The sequence below is a fragment of the Lycorma delicatula genome, chromosome 1 (assembly GCF_047948215.1).
Source record: "Lycorma delicatula isolate Av1 chromosome 1, ASM4794821v1, whole genome shotgun sequence".
Taxonomy (NCBI): Eukaryota; Metazoa; Arthropoda; class Insecta; order Hemiptera; family Fulgoridae; genus Lycorma; species Lycorma delicatula.
This window is the reverse complement of record NC_134455.1, coordinates 83,872,817-83,891,437: the sequence shown is the minus strand read 5'-3', so window position 1 is coordinate 83,891,437 and position 18,621 is coordinate 83,872,817. Positions and strand designations below refer to the sequence as shown.

Below are 18,621 nucleotides of genomic sequence, written 5' to 3'. Positions count from 1 at the left end.
TAATCAAAATTTTTTCTTATGTCTTCTAAAGTACAATAGAAGTGCAAGTTACCCCCCCCCCAAAAAAAATACTTTGGGGGCAATATTGGGGGTAAGGAAGCCAATCAAAGTTTACAAATATTGAATTTTTTGAATTAAAAAAATTTTTTTTGTTTTGTTTATTTAAATTTTTAAATTATTTTCTTTGTCCATTAGAATAAAATTTCATAATTTAACCCCAATACCAAAAAATAAATATTTTTAACTTTTTATTGGTTATACATTTTTTTTTTTTTCCATTTAATACAGTAAAAGTAGAAAAATAAACCGTTTCCACCACATGTATGTTGTACAAGATGCGGCTTCATCACCGAATACTTACTGCATCATAGAATAAGTTTCAACGAAAGATTTTTGAAGTTGAATACAAAATTTTATTGCACATCTCTGTTCCATGTCGCCAGCTTGCACTAGGTCACATGAACACAATGTACGCAGCTGAATATAACTCGTGACTACAGTGATGAAATTTTGTACACACACTCGTAAGACATCATATTACTTAGTTACTTGGTTGTCCAAGAGTTGGGGCTACTTGTATCAACTACAGAAATTTAGTTCGAGAACTTTTCAGACCTACTGGGTAAAAATTGGAAAACTGCTGAAATTTGTAGTGTGAGTGTTGGCAATGTCCATTTCATTAACTGTGATTAGCTGAATTACTTCAAAATATCTCCAAGATAGTAAACTCAAAATCACAGAGACCTGAATTCCCATTTGCATGGATCTCAAAAAACTGTTTTCAGTTAAGATAATATTTTTTTAAGTCGCACAACAACTTGTGATTAAATTTGGATTCATTTTAAGCTGGACTCCAATTATCACTGTATGGAATGGAAACATCAGAGTTTTCTTGCCAGGAAAAAATTCAAAATCTACACATCAATAAGTAAAGTGATGCTAATGATGTTTTAGCACTCTAAAGGCCCAATTTATCACAATTATTTCGAAAAACATACAATTAACAGTGAGTACTATTGTGTCATAGAAAATAAAATAAAATGAAATCCACAATAAGGACAAAATATTCTGATTCTTTCTTAAAAGATTTAATTGTTCTGCATAATATCACTTGTTGCCATACCACTTAAAAGTCATGAAGCTATTTAAAAGTTGGGTTGGAAGTTGTACCATTCTTCCTTCAATTTTGGAACAAGTTTTTTTTCTCTCAAAATTTTTACATGGCACCAAATTTAGCATCAATGAACAGGTCAGAATGTGATACAAGAATGACTAATAGACACCAAGGTATACAATCTAGTCCAAACTTTACTTCTGGAATAAGAAAGCTTACAGAAAGGAATTCACAAATGAAAAAATCACAAGTGCCTGGATTATGCAAAAATGGTGTTAGTTTCATTGTCAATAAATAAATAATAATAATTTTTCTAATCGTCTATTTAATTATTTTTTTTAGTCCTCATAAATCCATCAATTTAGCTGATAACTATAAAAATAAAATGTTATTTTTACTGACAGAACATAATACTACGCTAAAATTTTATTTACCTTTAAATCTCATCCGATTAATAGTTCTGTTAGCAATTTTAATGAAGAGCTTATCAGGTATATCAGGCATATCTAGCGCTTCATTATAAGCTGCTATGGCTTTGATGAGCAGTTGGTTACTACGATGTTTCTCGGCAAGATGATCAAGAGCTTGGGCCTTACCATGATGAGCTCGAGGTGAGTTGGGAGCACGGACCAACAGGGAGGAATATAGTGTCAAGGCACGTTCAGCATGCTGTTCAAATATTGATGATTAGTCACTACATGCTACAAAACTCTTAATTTATTAGATCTTAGATTGTAGTTATAAAAAAGAATAACATGCTGAGTATAAATAAATAGATTCCTTAGTGTCAGTTGCATATGATTTTCTACTTTCAATACAAAAAACTGAAATTATTTTTGACAAAAAAAATTAACTTTTCCTGTATAAAAGATACACAAATTATCATGTAATAAATTTTAAATGAAAAAATATAATTATATTTTAGGCAAGTAAGAATAGGGAGTTACAATCTCCCCCAAACACAAACACATAAAATAATTCATTACACTAGCTTGTTAAAAATAACAGTACTGTGATCTGTCTTCTATATTTCCAATGATACTTCTTCAAATCATCAGGGTAAGTGCAATGGAAAACAGTTATTTTCCAAAATTGTTCATATAGTTGAGATTTTTATTACAAAACTTATATATATATATAATAAAAATCTCTACTATAGAGCTAATAAAAATACATGTATTTTTGTTTCAATTTTTTTTATTACTGTAACTTGAAAAATATCACAATGTTAAAAAAAATAATTATTTTACAACTATCTACTAGAAATTCATTTTTACATTTCCATTAGTGCTGCTTTTAAATATGAATCCAGGTTTTCCTTGTTAGAAAAATTTAAGTACAAAAGAATTAAATTCCTTCTTCACAAATAAATTATCTTTTCAAACTGATTAAAGAATTCAGATTATTTAGGCAAAAGTAATCTTTTTTGTGATCCAAAGGTTTTCTACATCTAACTATGAATAGACATGAATAGGTATTTAATAAAATGAAACAGATTAAAAATAACTAATAAACAAAACAATATCTAAAAACCTGGAAGGATGGAATAAGCAAAATTAGTATATATTATTTACAAACACTGTAACAGTACAGCCATTAATATTATTAAATAAACTAATTACAATGTTTGTGGTACATTTATTTTATTCCTAATGTGTATGTTGCAATCTGTTCACCTAGTGAACATTAAGCAACCCTCTCCATGGCCGAATGAGATGAAGATGATATGTATGACATGTAAATCAGGTGTAATCTTGAACAGACTCAGGCCAATCAATCCTGTGATTAACTGTGATGTGTGATTAATTGAACTCCCAATCACCAAAGTACATGAGGATTCACTGTCTAGTATTCAAGACTGTATAAAAGCAACTAACTTTTACTAAGATTTGAACCTCAGAACCTTTGACTTCGAAAATCAACAAGTGAAAAAGTTAAACAAATGATTTTGCAATGACTTTACCATTAGACCAGCCGAGTGGGCTAATGCATATATGATCAAAGATAAAAAGATATTTATCAAAGATAAAAAATAAAAAGAAAACTAATTGCAACTGAATAAATTTTATGAAATTTATGAAGTTAAGATTGAATTGTTCATTATACAAAGTAAAAATAATTTCTCCACTAAATTAGTTAGCTCATGAAATTATACTAATCTATTTTGATTTATAAAAAAGCAACTGACACTTGTTCACTGGATTTTTCAAGAGTATTTTTTTCAGAATAAAGCTGGGTAAAAAACCAAACAAACAAAATAAATCACATTTACATAAATAAATTTTGAAGCAAAATTACTTGATAGTAAAATTGTCAGTAGAAAAAAAAATCAGCTACAATATTACGGTAACACAAAATAAATAAAAAACAAGTTAGAAAATTAATTAAATCTTTAAACAAAATTAATAGGTCAAATTAGAAGATTTTCAAACAAAGCTTTACTTATCTGTCACGTTATCATCAGATAATTTATAATTTTACTGGGATGTATTCTTAAGAAAGATAATGGAAAGATATTTTATCACTGTTTAACCTGCAAATATAACAAACAGATACTGATGGGAAAATGTGCAACTAAAGAAAAAGCCTGTACTATTAACTATGACTCCAACACTTGCCACCAATAACTTCCCAGAAATTTATTTAACACTGTTAATGAAGGGAAAACTATGGAAATATCATTCTAAAGAATATAAAAAATAATGATGTTAAAGGTAAACAATTGCCAACAAAATTTATTTGAAATGTATTCAAAATTACAAAATATTGCATCTATGTACAAAAATTCTTGATTATCAACATTTTTAGGAAAGATCAGTGAAGAGAAAAATAATTGAATCCTAAAAACTATTAATTTACTAAATTTATATAAAATTTATTTACAAATTGTGTACATAAAGAGCACATAAGGAAGAACTTCGTACAAAATATTTTTTTTATAAACTAAAATTTAGATGTTTTGTAAAGTATCATTTTTAAAGTTGAATGTCTTTGTTTTCTCTTTCTAGTGATGGTTTGTTAAATTACAGCACATTGCTTTATTTTCTATGTTTCTGGTGATATTTTGCATATAAAAAAGGTAAATGATTTTGGAAGTCAATAACTGATAATTTATAAGAGATGGAGGAATCACCAGGGCAAGATATATAAATTTAATGAATGGTCTGCAATGGGAAACAAAAAAAAAAGTACATATATATTAAATAATATATTTATAATGTGTATCTGTATAGGAATGTAAATAGATGTAATTACCAGAAATAACTGAAGAACTATTATTTTAGACTAGTTGTAAGCAAAAGATTTGACTGAGGTGCTTTCAACTAGATGAATGATAACAGGAAATTTAAAGAAGTATATGGAATGTTGTCACCTTTTACTGTTAACAAGATACAATGTACTTCTTCATATTTACCAATACCAAAAAAAAAATCAATAAAGCAATCGGTAAAATTATCATTGTGGTAAATCTTAAAATAATCACTTAAATCCTATTATAAAAAATATGGACTTTGACAAAATCTGGGACAGATAACTAAAACTTTATTATGATGATATAATTTGTTAACTGTTACAGAAAAACAAATGATTTATTTACTTTAAAAAAATTACATAATAATTCGTAATTTTTACTTGTTACATTATTATTAATTTTTTATTTGATGATAATCAAAAATTTAAATCACGAAATAACTAAAAGATAATAGAGATGTCATTCATTAATGTGGGTGATTCTTTCAGTTATTTTACAATGAAAATCTTTTTATACATTACATTACAAAAAAAAAAGGAATAAATATTTTTACTAAATTATATCTATCATAGTCAAAACAATACAACTTTGTACTTCACAATTATTTAGTTAAATATGAATTAAAAAACAGCATTTGAGTATTATGTGTAACAAAATACATATTATAACCAAAATATAAAATATAATAATAATAAAAATCTAATAATTAAATATATTAAATACATTCATAAAATTATATCACAGTCAGGCAGATCAAACACTATTTTTAAACGAAGAATGAAATAATACATTTCAAGAGAACATAAATTAATTTCATATTCTTTATCTTACATGATAATCATATTACAAACAATAATAATAATGATTAAAAAAAACAAAAACAGAAAAAAAATCACACCAAACACAGAAACACTAATAAGCTAAAAACGGTTAAAGCTAAATACCTCAATTAAATAAGTGAATTTCTAAATGACAATTAACTGACTAATAAAAAATCAAATTCAAAAGCAAAAATAAAAACAAAACGCAGTATATTAAATACTAAAGAAAATTATTTTTGTGAAGGGAGTGAAAGATAAAGAAAGAATAAAGATAAAGGAAAAATAAAAGGAAAATTAAACAAGAATAAAGGAGAAGGCGTTGAAAAAAGATCTATAAACGTTTATCATCATCCGATATAACCCTAGAGAAAAAATAGATTGTGTATGAGTAAAATTAAAAGTAAATAAATAAAATATAATTATAGTATTTTTAGTACTTACAAAAAATCCAGAAACTGCATTGGTTTAAAAAATAAATTATTACAAATTAATTTAATATAAAAAAAGATCAATTAAATAAACAAAAATAAAATTTACATATATTATTTGTAAATTAGTCATTTAATTACAAAAAAAAAAGAGAAAAATGGGATAAGATTTTTTGTATTTAATATATTCTACTACAGTACTTCTTACAAAGGTTGTAAAAACAAAATAATTTCATAATTAATTTTTATCACAATCTATTTTTAAAATTGCAGAGTATAAATGTTTTTCCTATATATTTTCATAATGTACATGGAAAGTTGGTGTATCAATTCAGTACTAAAATTCCTGTAACTGCACCTAATAAATTCCTACATTTTCGTATGAGATCATATCATTTAAAAACCTTTCTAATACCGTCAACCTACTTTGGTTATTTGTAATAAAAATGTTTCCACCTGGACAAGGCGATTGACTATGTTGGTAGAGGGCCACTTGGTTGGATATTGATGACAAATATATAATTACAGTTAAAATAAATATACATAATAAAGTAAGTGATTATTGCTGAAAATTTAACTTGTAGTTATAAAAAAAAAAAAAAAAAAAACAGTTTTAATGGAATTGAACTCTATATAGTAATTTATTTCAACAAAATAAAGGAAAGGAAGATTAAAAATAATTCTCTTTAAATTCCCAAATTAATTTAATAAAATGCTCAATATAAACTGTAAATGAACACCACTGTAAACACAATATTGCTATGTACAATTAAAATTAAATCAAATTTAATAAGAGATATATTTTGATATAACTTAAGAAGAAAGAAAGAAAGAAAGAAAGAAAGAAAGAAAGAAAGTTGAATGCCTCGATAATAGCTCTGATCAATTTTTATTGAAAATCCATTCAATCAAACCACCTATCCATTGATATCCTATTCAGTAATATCAAATCAACTGACAACTGTACCTACTCAAAGTTTCATTAGTGAGTAAACAAATAATATATATTTAGGGTGTTCTTTATTATAAAAATTTATTATTTAACACAGACTATACACACTAAATATAACAATTTCATTTTGAGGAGCATCAAAAACTTAAAATGTTCATAACCTTCAACACATCAATGAGTACACAAATTTTCAGATCTTTTGATCTGTAAACATTAATTTTGGAATGCAACAAAAAAGCTGATTATAATCACTATTAGAGATTGTGAAATATGATCTGACATCAGAATTATTAATAAGTGTTATTGGTGCAATCCATTTTAATATTTTTTTTTTTTATAAAAAAAGATAAGCAATTTACTATTACATCTTGCATTATTTTAGGTAAAACTAGCCACATTTTATTATGTTTTGACTTTACGTAACTAATCCACCACAAAAGTAAAAATATCAGAATTCTATGGTCAAGACAGAGTAGATTGAATTTTATAAATCATTTAATTCTATTGTCTATTTTTCCAACTAGTATCCATATATGAGGTTAAAATACTTTTTGACCTCAATTTTAACAGAAATTTTTAACATTTTTGTCTAAAAAGAACTCTTGTTTAGGAGAGATGCTATGTGTAGGATGTGACCAAAATGAGAAATTTCACTGTATTTAAAAATCCATATATTTTAAAGTTATTAATCATTATAAACAATTTTTTTAGGATAAACAGTGTTTCTGACATAGCTCTATATAAACTTATCTAACAGTGAGATACGGCTTCATAAACAAAAAGAAATTAATCACTTTTCACTCCGACCAATCTATCTACATGTTTTGAAACAGGAATGAGTTAATGAGACTGAATTGTTAAAAAATACTATTTTGAGAAAATTAAGCAGACACTTTAATCTCAAAGTCTGTTAGATAATATAGATATTAACCATGAAATCAATAACCGATCTGAGATGAAATGAATTACTTCTAAAAATGGGACAGTTATGTTCAACAGCAGGCATTCTATTGGTTAAGATGTCATCTGTGATACCTTAACCAAAGGGATAAATTACTTAATAGATATAATTAATCTCAAAGAAAGCAATTAATTATTTCCTTACTCGTGAACATCAGATATTTTATAAGTCACAACCACTGGTCCTAGAAGTATCACAGTTTTTAGAAGTGACTTTTATCCACAAATGTGTGCTAAGAGAGTTGGCTGATGAAGTTTATACATTACAGACTATTAATTTTACTACCGAAATTGATTCTTTTTTCATGATTAACAACTCCTTAATCAGTAATGAAGGCATTGCATCATATCTTTGAAAAATAAGAAGTGCAAACACTTTTCTAATAAGAAGAGAGCTAATAAGTGATCTGCAGTCACTTTTCTAATCAGAAAGCAAGTCATTTTCAAATTTAATTTATGTTTATTTGATTGCAATACAAACCGTTACTGGTTTCATTCTAAATTTATGCAGCTATGCTTATATTATTATATTTTGTGACTATAGATATTATTTAACTGGTTAAATATAGGATGTTTAGTATTCTTAATCTTATATGAGGATTTTTAAAGCAAGAATTGATTTGTGTAGTAAAAACTGAATATGAAATTAAATTAGTATAAGAGTAGGTGTGCTGAGTAAACAAATTTGTAACTGTAAAATCTGTTGAATTCATCTATAAAAATTAAACTTTTGAAAACTATATCTAAAAATTAAACATATATTTTGAAAACTCTACCACCTACTTACAGTTTTTTAATTTAATCTTCTATCTATAATACCCAGTTTTGTAAATTTTTTGTAAGTTTTTCTGTTTTTCATTAAACTCTAATACTTTAAAAAAATATAAAAATAAGATTAAGATATTTCAATAGTTCATACATTTTTTGAAATAAATCTATGTATGATATGAGAGAGTTATTCTAAAATTTGTCTTCTAACTGGCTATTGAAAATAGTCTAGTTGATAAGCATTATGATAAATGTACAGTAACTACCAAAAATCTGTAATCTCATTATGCTGATCTTCTTTCTATTCTATTCTATTTAGTTCCAGGAAAGGCGCAACTGATGAAATATAAAAGTGTAATTTTATTCCAATAAAAGGCATCTGGTAATAATCAATTTTTTGCAAGTAGAAGGCCAATTTGCTATCAGTAACTGTAGATCTTTATGTTATGTTGGCCAACAGAATTTATTTACGTAACCTTAGACTACAATAATGCAAGGAGTTAATTTTAAGAAGCTGCAGGTTGAAGTCATTAAAAAAAAATTAAAAGTGTGGGACGGTCGCAAAGATTTTTACTTGAGCAGTTCAAGTAGCAATGATTTTCTGACTATAGTATGATCTTTTTAAAGATGAAAGTATGGTCGAGTACCCAGCTCTTTGAAAAGAATGAGAAGCTCTTGGATGTTGGTGGTCTTCTTTAACATGTTTGCATAAGCTGGCGTTGTAGTATGACAAATGATGATTGTGTGACACTAGATGGACAAATAATGTGAATATCTAGGAACTTGTGGATATAATAAAATTGTCATTCTCCTGATCAATCAGAAGTTAATTTTAGAATAACCATAATATTAAATTTTTCTAATGAACAACTAAATAAAAATAAGAAAGAAAAAAAAGCGGAAAATAGACATGTTCAAGTAGGTAGCAAAAATGAGGCAGTTAGTACTTATTTTGTTTAGACTATGATGGGAAGTGAGTAGCTAGTTATTTCTCTTTTATGCTGTGAAATATTGCCTTACATCCTACCACTAATCAGTCATACTTCCTCCATATGTGACTTCATTCTGATTACTCTTTTTTTTATTATAAATATAATACTAAAAACATATTATTTGATTGCCTCAGATGTTTGAAGAAATAAAATAATAAATTAGTAAGCTGTCTTTAATATTATATCTAAAATAAATATATTTTACCAATGGGGCCAGGCTTGAAAAACTTAATTTATACTATTTTTTTTGGACTTTACTACTATATGACCGCTATAAGTCCGATCACAGCTCAGAAGTTGGTCAATGATGTTCAGTCTAATTCCTAAACCAACACCACTATTGTCAAACTATTGTTCTCTATTAAATGGTTACATTTTTCTTGTTTTCATGAGAGGCTTAAAATAAGATGCCATATAATAAATGATGCTATTTAAGAATGTTGAGTTGCACCCTCCCAATCCCTGTGACAAAGGTAAAATAATTTCATTACTATCACCAAATGGTAGAATTAATTTGCCCAAAAACTCTCCTGAAAGTTCCATGGACCATCTGAAACAACTTCAAAATTAGGAAGGACTTGCAATACATTTAACTGGCTCTCTAGATGTTTAGCATTAAAATAAACTTAGGTACAATTTACTTATCAATTCATCAGATTACAGTTAAGGTTTTCTAAAATCTATTTTTTATTAAAGACTAGTAACTGAGAACATAATAAGTTTATATTAATAATTAAAAAAAAGGAATGAATAATTTAATCACATATTTTAAAGTTCATGGAGCAGCACAGAACAAGATTCATTGAGGATTGAGTAAGAGAGTATATGAATTGTGATATATTAAATTAATAAAAAAAATAGTAACTAATATTTTATTTCAAATATAGTGGCACCTTGAAATAATAAAAGAACAACTGCTAAACTGTAATTGAGCTTACATTCTGTTATAAACTGAAAAATAAAATAATTAACATGCTATACCAAGCAATTAATTGCTTAGATTGACTGATAATTTTACAACTTCAGAAAATTATAAAAAAATTTAAAAGTTACTAAAGAATCACTATCACCATTGAGCAAATGTGAGAAGTTTATAATCCCACAGAATTCTGTGGGACCAGCAGAATGTTATATCATATATCACCCAGGTAACGTCTACGTTTTGGATGAACAGAAGTGCGGAATAAAGTAAGGTTATGGTATCTCATTTGAAGAATGTCTGTAATAGTTACAAAATGGTATGTATAAAAGTAACCTTTTTTTAGATGTTTTTTTGGTAGTGTAATTTTAATGTTGTATGTTATTAAATAAATAAAAAATTGGTGGTCAGTATTTAAGAACAAAGTTCTGCTATTAATATATTTAAAATAAAGTTTAATAATGGTTAATTAAATAAAATTTTTATTTTGGCTCTCATAAGAGATAAAAAAAAGTTTTATTATTTCTTTTTTGAACTAAGTGTGTTCTAACAACACTACTATGAAATGTAGAATTTCATAATTTTAACTGACACTGGGATGGGAAAGGTTACGAGGATAGAATAATTTTCACCAAAACTGGTCAGAATCTCACCCAACTATTAGAAAGAGAACAGTTTCATAGTAATATATAGTGAAACAGCTAAACAGACAAGTATATCTTGTTACTAATTCTATGATATTTAATATTATTTTAATTAAATCACTTATAATTTAATAATTAATAAAAAGTTAATAAATGATTTTGTAATTTTCTCACATTACTTACCAGAACTCTTAAATGAATTTCATCTTTTTTAAAGATAAAATATAGCATCAAATTTGAATACTAGTTTAGCATCAAAATTAATGAAAAATTAGCAGCAGGATCAGTAATCATACAAACACGTATGATAATAACAAAAAGTTTATATATTTGTATTGAAGAATATTTACAGTTTATTAATTTACTTACATAATTAATTACACAAATAAATGAATAATTAAATAAATAACTAGAACGCAATCAATTGGCCAAATTAAAAATAATCATGTACTATACAGTAAAAATAAATGTAATTCACAATAAACTTACCCCTTCATTAAGCTCCAAGTCAGCAATGTCAAGCTCTTCATGAAACTCCCAGTCATACTGATTGGTAGTCTCAGCATTGATATAAACCTATTATAATATAGATTTGAAACAAATGAATGTAAATATATAAAATTACGTCTATTATAAAAAATGAAAATTTGTCACGACATGATAATATTCAAAACAGTAGAAGTTAAGTTAACACAAGATGAATGCACTCCAAAACTGCCATAACAATTCCCAAGATTAATGTTTTTTCTCAGACTTGTTAAGGAAGGGGAGAACTTAAGTGTAAAAGAAAAATTATCTGGGCAAAAAGTAGACGAAACGTTTGGTATTTTTGTTATTTATTCAGTGCTGAAAAGTTGTTAAACTTTATAATGCAAATTATTAAAACAACTAAGTAAAGAAAAAAACAACTTAAAAAAACCCAAACATCAAATTTTTGTAAATTTTAATTTATCAAGTATGTAGTTTTAAAAATAATATTAATTTAAAGTATTTGATAGTGATTTGGTAATAAAAAGTTAGAATATTTAGACTAATATTTATAGTAAATTGAATATGCTGTAGTATATTATCATGTTTCAAATAAAACAAAAAATATCATGAAAACTACATAGGAATTAAAGGATGCAATTCTTTAGGATACTCAGGCGGTTCCACAAGATACTGTTCAAACTGATAGATAGGAAGAATACATTTGGAAAAATTACTTTTTTAAACTTGACTTTTAAATTTAGTTTTTTCTGATAAATTGCATCTATAGCATTTATTGTAAACAATAAATGTTATTTTTTTTTTTTACTAAGTAACAATTTTGTATTATAATTTCAAAAACCATCAGGTTTGCTAGAAATAACATATATATAAAATGTAAAAAAAATTATTAAGTTACCTTAGACTCAGGCTCAGAATGAGATTGTTGATCAGGTTCATCAACATCCTGAGGTCCTTTACGCCGAATTGGTGGAGGTGGTTCTTCATCTGACTCTTCCTCTTCAGTACCAGTCTGTACATCCTCTACTTCTTCAGCAAGCAAATGAGCAGCTTGTCTGCCTAAAAATAAGTAGACATTTTTTCTTCAAAATAACATTTTATAAAACAGTTTTCAAAAGAAAATTACTGATCTTTTGAAAGAAAAATTAGGTATTAAAAAGTTTTTATTTCAAGACAATCATCAGAAGAATCTGTAGTGATAGTAATGTAACAGATAAAACATTTGTGGCAACTATTCTGTTCAAGTAGGTATCTACACAACTGTTTATTAAATTTATACATAATGTTAACAACTATTTCACAAACCTTCTTTTTATTTAATCGAATGTACCTGAGTTTGCTTGAAATGACTGATATCAGATTAATACAAAATAAAAATTTATTTTTAAATGTCTTGTTTTGTATTAAATGTTTTACACTATATAGCAAAATAATATAAATTATATATATATGAATGAAATCACATGTCTGAGAAGTGTCTTTGGAATGCAAAATGTGTGAGGCGAGTTAAAAAAAGACTAAATTTTTGTAACAGCATGCCAATAATTTACAGAGCACTTGTCAAGTAGTGGTAATGGCTAGTGGCAACTTTTGGAAAAACAATAACATTTGATGCATCATGCTACCACTGTTAGTTTTTTTAGTTGGAGCAAACACCTTTCATTGGATTTTTAACAAAGTGAAAATGAAAGATCTTCATGACCAATGTGCTTGTGCTAACTTTACAAAATTGTCACAGACGTTTAAAATGTGTTTTCAAGTATTTGGGAAAAAGTGTAAGCAGAGTGCAGTTCTAAGAATGCTATTGTTTTAAAGGGGGACACAATATTGATACATAAAATTTCCATGTGTGGATGACCTTCTACACCAACAAACGATGGTAACATTGATGTAATTTGTGCTGGGGTTAATTATGAAAGCCATCGCTTGTCTGTTAGAGATTACTGAAGAAGTGGGCATCAGCATATGATCATACTTTGTAATCTTACAGAAAAATTTAATATGAATTCCATATCTTCAAAATTTGTCTTGCATTTGCTGATGGACGATTAGAAAGAGAATTGTGTTAACATCAATCCAGATCTTCTTGATCAAGCACAACTTTCTTGGCCAATGACAACTTTTTGAAAAACATTAAAACAGGAGAAGAAATTTGTATTAATGACTACAATGTGGGAACCAAGGCACAATCATTGCATTGGGTGGGGAAAGGATCTCCCAATCAAAAAAAGCTTGTATAAATCGATAAAATATGAAGGTGATGATGGTTTTTTGACTGGAAAGTCTTGGTTCATTATGAATTCATTCCACATAGTCAGACAGTACACACAGAGTTCCATAAACAAGTTTTATAGCATTTGAGGAATGCTGTACATAGAAAGAGGCCTGAACTGTGGAAAATACAGAGCTAAACATTACACCATGACAATGTGCCACTTTCAGCAGCCACCCTATTCTCCATACTTGACCCCAGCAGAACTTTTCTTGTTTCCCAGAATGAAGGTAACCTTGAAAGGATGTTTTCAAAACATAAGTGAGATTGAGGAAATAAGACACAAAAGCTGAGCGCCATCCCCAAAAACATATTTCAAGAAATGTAAAAATTGTTGAGAGCTGTATACTGCTAGCAACAGGAACAAATAAACCTACGTGAAGTTGTAAGTACATTAATAAAGTTTTATTATACAAGTTTTCTTTTGAACATATCTTGTAAGTGACAGTTTGTTAAACTAGTCATTAAACAACATAATATATAGTGAAACTAACAATAAATATAATATCTAATACGGAAAAAAAATCATACTTTGCCACTTCCTCATTGGATCTTCCTCCTCTTCCTCTTCTTCTTCTTCTTCATCTTCTTCTGCTTCTGGATCGCTCTGTTCTTCAGGTTCACTCTCTGGTGGAGTAGGTGTGTATGTGTAGTTCTTTGAAGTTGGCTGTAATAACAAAAATGACAATGTTCTCAAAACAAAAAGCATACATCATAAACTAATAAAAGTAATGTGATTAAGATAATATAACTTATTTGGATTAACAGTAAATTTGAAAGATTAAGTCTATATAAGTTTTATATAAATATATAAAACTCAGACAGGCTGTAATAATCTAATATTACAAAAATGTTAAATTTTCAATTATTATTTACTATAACAGTTTTTATTCAGTGGCAAACAATATATCTGGAAATTTGACAGGATTCCCACTGACAGAGTGAAATTTACCTTATTTGATATTATGAAAGTTTTCAATGAAATAAAACAATATTTAAAAAAAAAAAAAAATGTGAAATTATCTCTGAAACCCAAATAACCAACAATGTGTTAGACCCTGCAGTATTTTATAAATATAAAGCTGTATTTTATTTTAAAAGAACATAAAAAATCAATGAGGGACATGAATATAAAATAAAACCTATTGTTTTTGTAGACATCTAGTAAAACGAATATTAACTGATAGGAGGAAAAATATTTCAATAAAAATTCACCAGTAAACCATAACTGGTACAAGGCAATGTTTATAAATGTAAGTCTATTGAACAAATTTGAGTAAATGGAGGTTATAGTGGTCATATCTGCTATCATATGGATTTCATTGTTGGCCTCCATGGCCTGAATGGTAGTAACTCGGCCTTTCATCCAGAGGTCCTGGGTTAGAATCCTGATCAGGCATGGCATTTTTCATATGTTACAAAAACTGTCATCTATCTCATCCTCTGAGGTAACATGTGAATGGTAGTCTCGGAGGTAAAAAAAAATAAAAAAATATGGATTTCATAACTTTGAAGCAATCATTATAACAGTTTTGCTCTGCAGTTTCATAGGTATACATCATCCTGACCCTTGTAGGAGAAGACACCAGCCTTGTGATAATCCAATCACCACACAATCTCCTCCATTCCTAGCCCTGATGTCTAACTGGAAGTCATCTTCTAGACCCTCTAAACCTAATAACACATTAGTCATCAGTTTGGCCTCTGTCAGGATGCCGCTGAAGCAAATACCACAGCAGAAATTTTCATCAGTGAATTTACACAACATACCTTTATACAACAAAACAACAATGACAATTTAGTCTTACAGTTCAATTTACTCCAAGTCCTCTTGATTTACTTAAAAATCAAGAAACAGATTTACAAATTTAATAAGCCTCTAATGAAAACATACCCTATATACTCTCTGCTCTGATCCACTTTTGAGAGTGAGGCCAGTGCCTGGACACTCCCACACCGCAACTCCATCACAGAGTTCTCCACACATTCATTCTCATCCTAACAGCGAATATCTCAGATAACCGGGACTTGATGCCAAAACACCCTACCTTGGCGACGTAAGTGCTCAGGCAGGCCCCTAGCCACCCAGGTTGATATTCTATCTGTACATCTATATCAATATAACACAATTCCTCTCAGGACATGGTGCCTTCAGGGAATGTTTGGCTAGGTTTGGTTTGGTTGATTCAGGCTTCTGCTCGGACAGTAGGGTTGATGGGACTGTGGACTATGTCCTCTGTGTTTGTCCCTGGTATGAAACTGAACGTACCAGAATTATTAGGGAGCTTGAGAGAGTAAACTCCTTTCTTGATCTGTGAGTCAACTGGAAGACCCGCAGAGAATGGACTATAGTGACTGGCTTCCTCTGTTTCCAAGCACTGAGCAGAACAGCTGAGGGGGTATAAGTAGAGTAATAGGGACTGCCTGGACAGCTGATTGGCTGGAGTTAGGCATGTTGGCATCAAGCCATGATTAGTTTGAATATTATGGTAATTACTAGCATACTTACTGTTGGTGGGACGATGAATGCACTATCGAGGGTATGGTTATCTATGCAGTCAAGAGGTGTAGTGACATTATGATGAGGGCGATAAATGAAATATTGCTTCAGCAGGATGGTAACTGCACTGCCGAGGGCATGGTTTCCCATGCAGCCGTGAGGTGTAACACCATCTCGATGATGGTAGTTTATCTAATAAAGTAAATGTCACACGGGACTCTGCGATGGAGCTGAGTGGAGTAAGAGGTTTGTTCTCTTCTTCATGGTAGACCAGACTGGAATCTGTAGTTATAATTTAACTACAGGGTTTAAACTATCAAGTTGAGTTTCACTAAGGGAACTAGGTATATAAATTTCATTGTTGTAAACAATTTCTTGTGGTATGTTTTATAATTATTGAATTTACCTAGAATTATGAGACATTTAATCACTAATAGTTTACTTAAAATGCAGAACAAGGCATGGGGTTTGTGCTTCCATGAATTCGCTTAGCTAATTCAGAGGGAAATGAAGTAGGACAGTCAAGATGTTCGAAAGATGCCTACAATGAAGGTGGAGGCTGAGTCAAAAAAAATCAGTCAGAGTCAAAAAAGTTAGGATGCCACCGATGTAAATGCCTCGATAGACATTTACATCAGTGGCATCCCAACCGAGGCCTGGCTAATTAGTGTGAGGTGCAATCAATTACAGGATCAAAAGATGACCTGCGCTATAAAAGATGTCCATCAGGGCTATGAAATGGAGGGGTGGGTGGGTGCGGTGACCGGAATCATCACAAGTTGGGTGACTTCTCCTATGGGGATTGGGATGTACATCTATATCAGCATCAGACCCCCTCAGTCATCCTCCACAGGGCTAAGAATCTAAGGAAGCCAGCAACTATGTTCCAATCCCTTTTTCAATTAAGTTGCAGATCAAATTCATATTGATCCTTGCAAGCTCTCCAACTACTCTGATACGTTCAGGTTCATATCTGGGGCAAACATGTAAGAGACTTGGTGCACATCATCATTGGCCCTACACTCTAGGCACAACCAATAATTAATTAGTCAAATAAAATCTTTGCAACCTATCTCTAAATTCACCATGTCCAGAAAGAAACTGTGTAATATGTGGTCGGAGGAAATCCACCTAGCAAACTGCATACTTCTCACATAGGAAAAATATCACGGGTGTAATGACCATCAGACTACCTATTAGTGCCTATAGGTAGGCACTAATCACAGATAACAATAGGAGATGCAGAACTCTCAAAAAAATATTCTTATATTATTTGTAATTCATTTCATGAGTTCAGATAAGTGCAGCATACAACATTACAGCTTCACATACAATGTTATACAGAACATGCAAAAATTAAGCCCCCAATCATAGTGAACTGTTCTCTGAACACCAAAGAAAGCAGAATAGCAAGCCTTTTTAACAGCATATTGAAAGTGCTCCTTGAATTGAAGATTCTCATCAAGGATAACACCTAGATACTTCTGCAGTGGACATACCTAATTCAATTTTCAATGACCTCATTGAAAATTGATAAACGAGGTTGTGTGACAGCTAGTCCACCCTTCAGCAACATCATGGTTGTTTTCTCTGGGCTAAACACACCATCTTATGTTGAAACTCCACAACTGGAGTGGCTTAAAAGCCTCGACTGACCTGAATTCGATCTCATTCCCACAATATTTTTTAAACAGCAAAAGCCCATCATCCACATATCTGACAACACAACATCCACTGGGTGACCTCAACCATAACAAAGAACTGAATTCAACAACCCAGAGCAGGGGTCCTAAAACATAGGACAATAGGAGTACATAATTCATAGGTATACAATTATTATTTATTACGGAATTTAATTTTTAATTTTTTATTACGAGATGTATCCAGGAAGTAAAAATACAAATGCCTTAAAAATTTCATTAGAATATATATTTACTAAACCCAAACTGATGATCTTTGATCAAAGTGCAGCTGATATTTAGAGGTGTTGTTTTAAAATGATAATCTATATTTGAAAATGTTAAAATCATTAAAGGATTTTTCTAAAACAAACTCTTTTCTTATTCATGATGTTTCATACATATGTTTTCATAAAGTGGCTGCAACACAATATTATGCTGGTTTTTGAAATATTACAATGTCATATTTCCTTCATTGGTTTAACTGCAGACAAAATCACAGTCTAAACAAAGATTTGATAATACCAAGTAGTGCATTTATATGCCAGTAAGCATGTGTACCATTGTTATTTGGCAAGTTTTAGTACTGTATTTCTTTATAAGTTAATTTGAAACTTTTTAGTGTTTCAATATTATTATTTTTTTGTTACATTATGATTAATTAAAGTTTAGTAAAAAATGTTACATTAAGTTATATTATACACTAAGAATTTGTTACTCAGAATATACTTACATAAAATAGTGACAATATTTTTGATAAAAGAAAACAAATTGGTAAGAGGTTAAAAACTTAAATCTTTTTAGTAAATTTTTGTTGTTCATAAACTTTT

General features: G+C 29.1%; 1 protein-coding gene across 7 annotated transcripts in view; it reads right to left on the bottom strand.

Moving 5' to 3' along the window:
- The window catches only part of Asph (Aspartyl beta-hydroxylase), a 156,717-nt gene that overhangs the window by 32,559 nt on the left and 105,537 nt on the right, over window positions 1-18,621 (bottom strand). For all 7 annotated transcript variants that reach the window (XR_012755258.1, XM_075357279.1, XM_075357235.1 and 4 more), the window contains 4 exons: window positions 14,144-14,279; window positions 12,239-12,399; window positions 11,341-11,427; window positions 1,549-1,783 (listed from right to left, as the gene is read on the bottom strand). Coding sequence is in view for 6 of the 7 variants with exons in the window: in XM_075357279.1 (XP_075213394.1) it covers window positions 1,549-1,783; window positions 11,341-11,427; window positions 12,239-12,399; window positions 14,144-14,279 (619 nt within the window). In the remaining variant the exon portion in view is untranslated. The remainder of the gene's footprint in view (window positions 1-1,548; window positions 1,784-11,340; window positions 11,428-12,238; window positions 12,400-14,143; window positions 14,280-18,621) is intronic.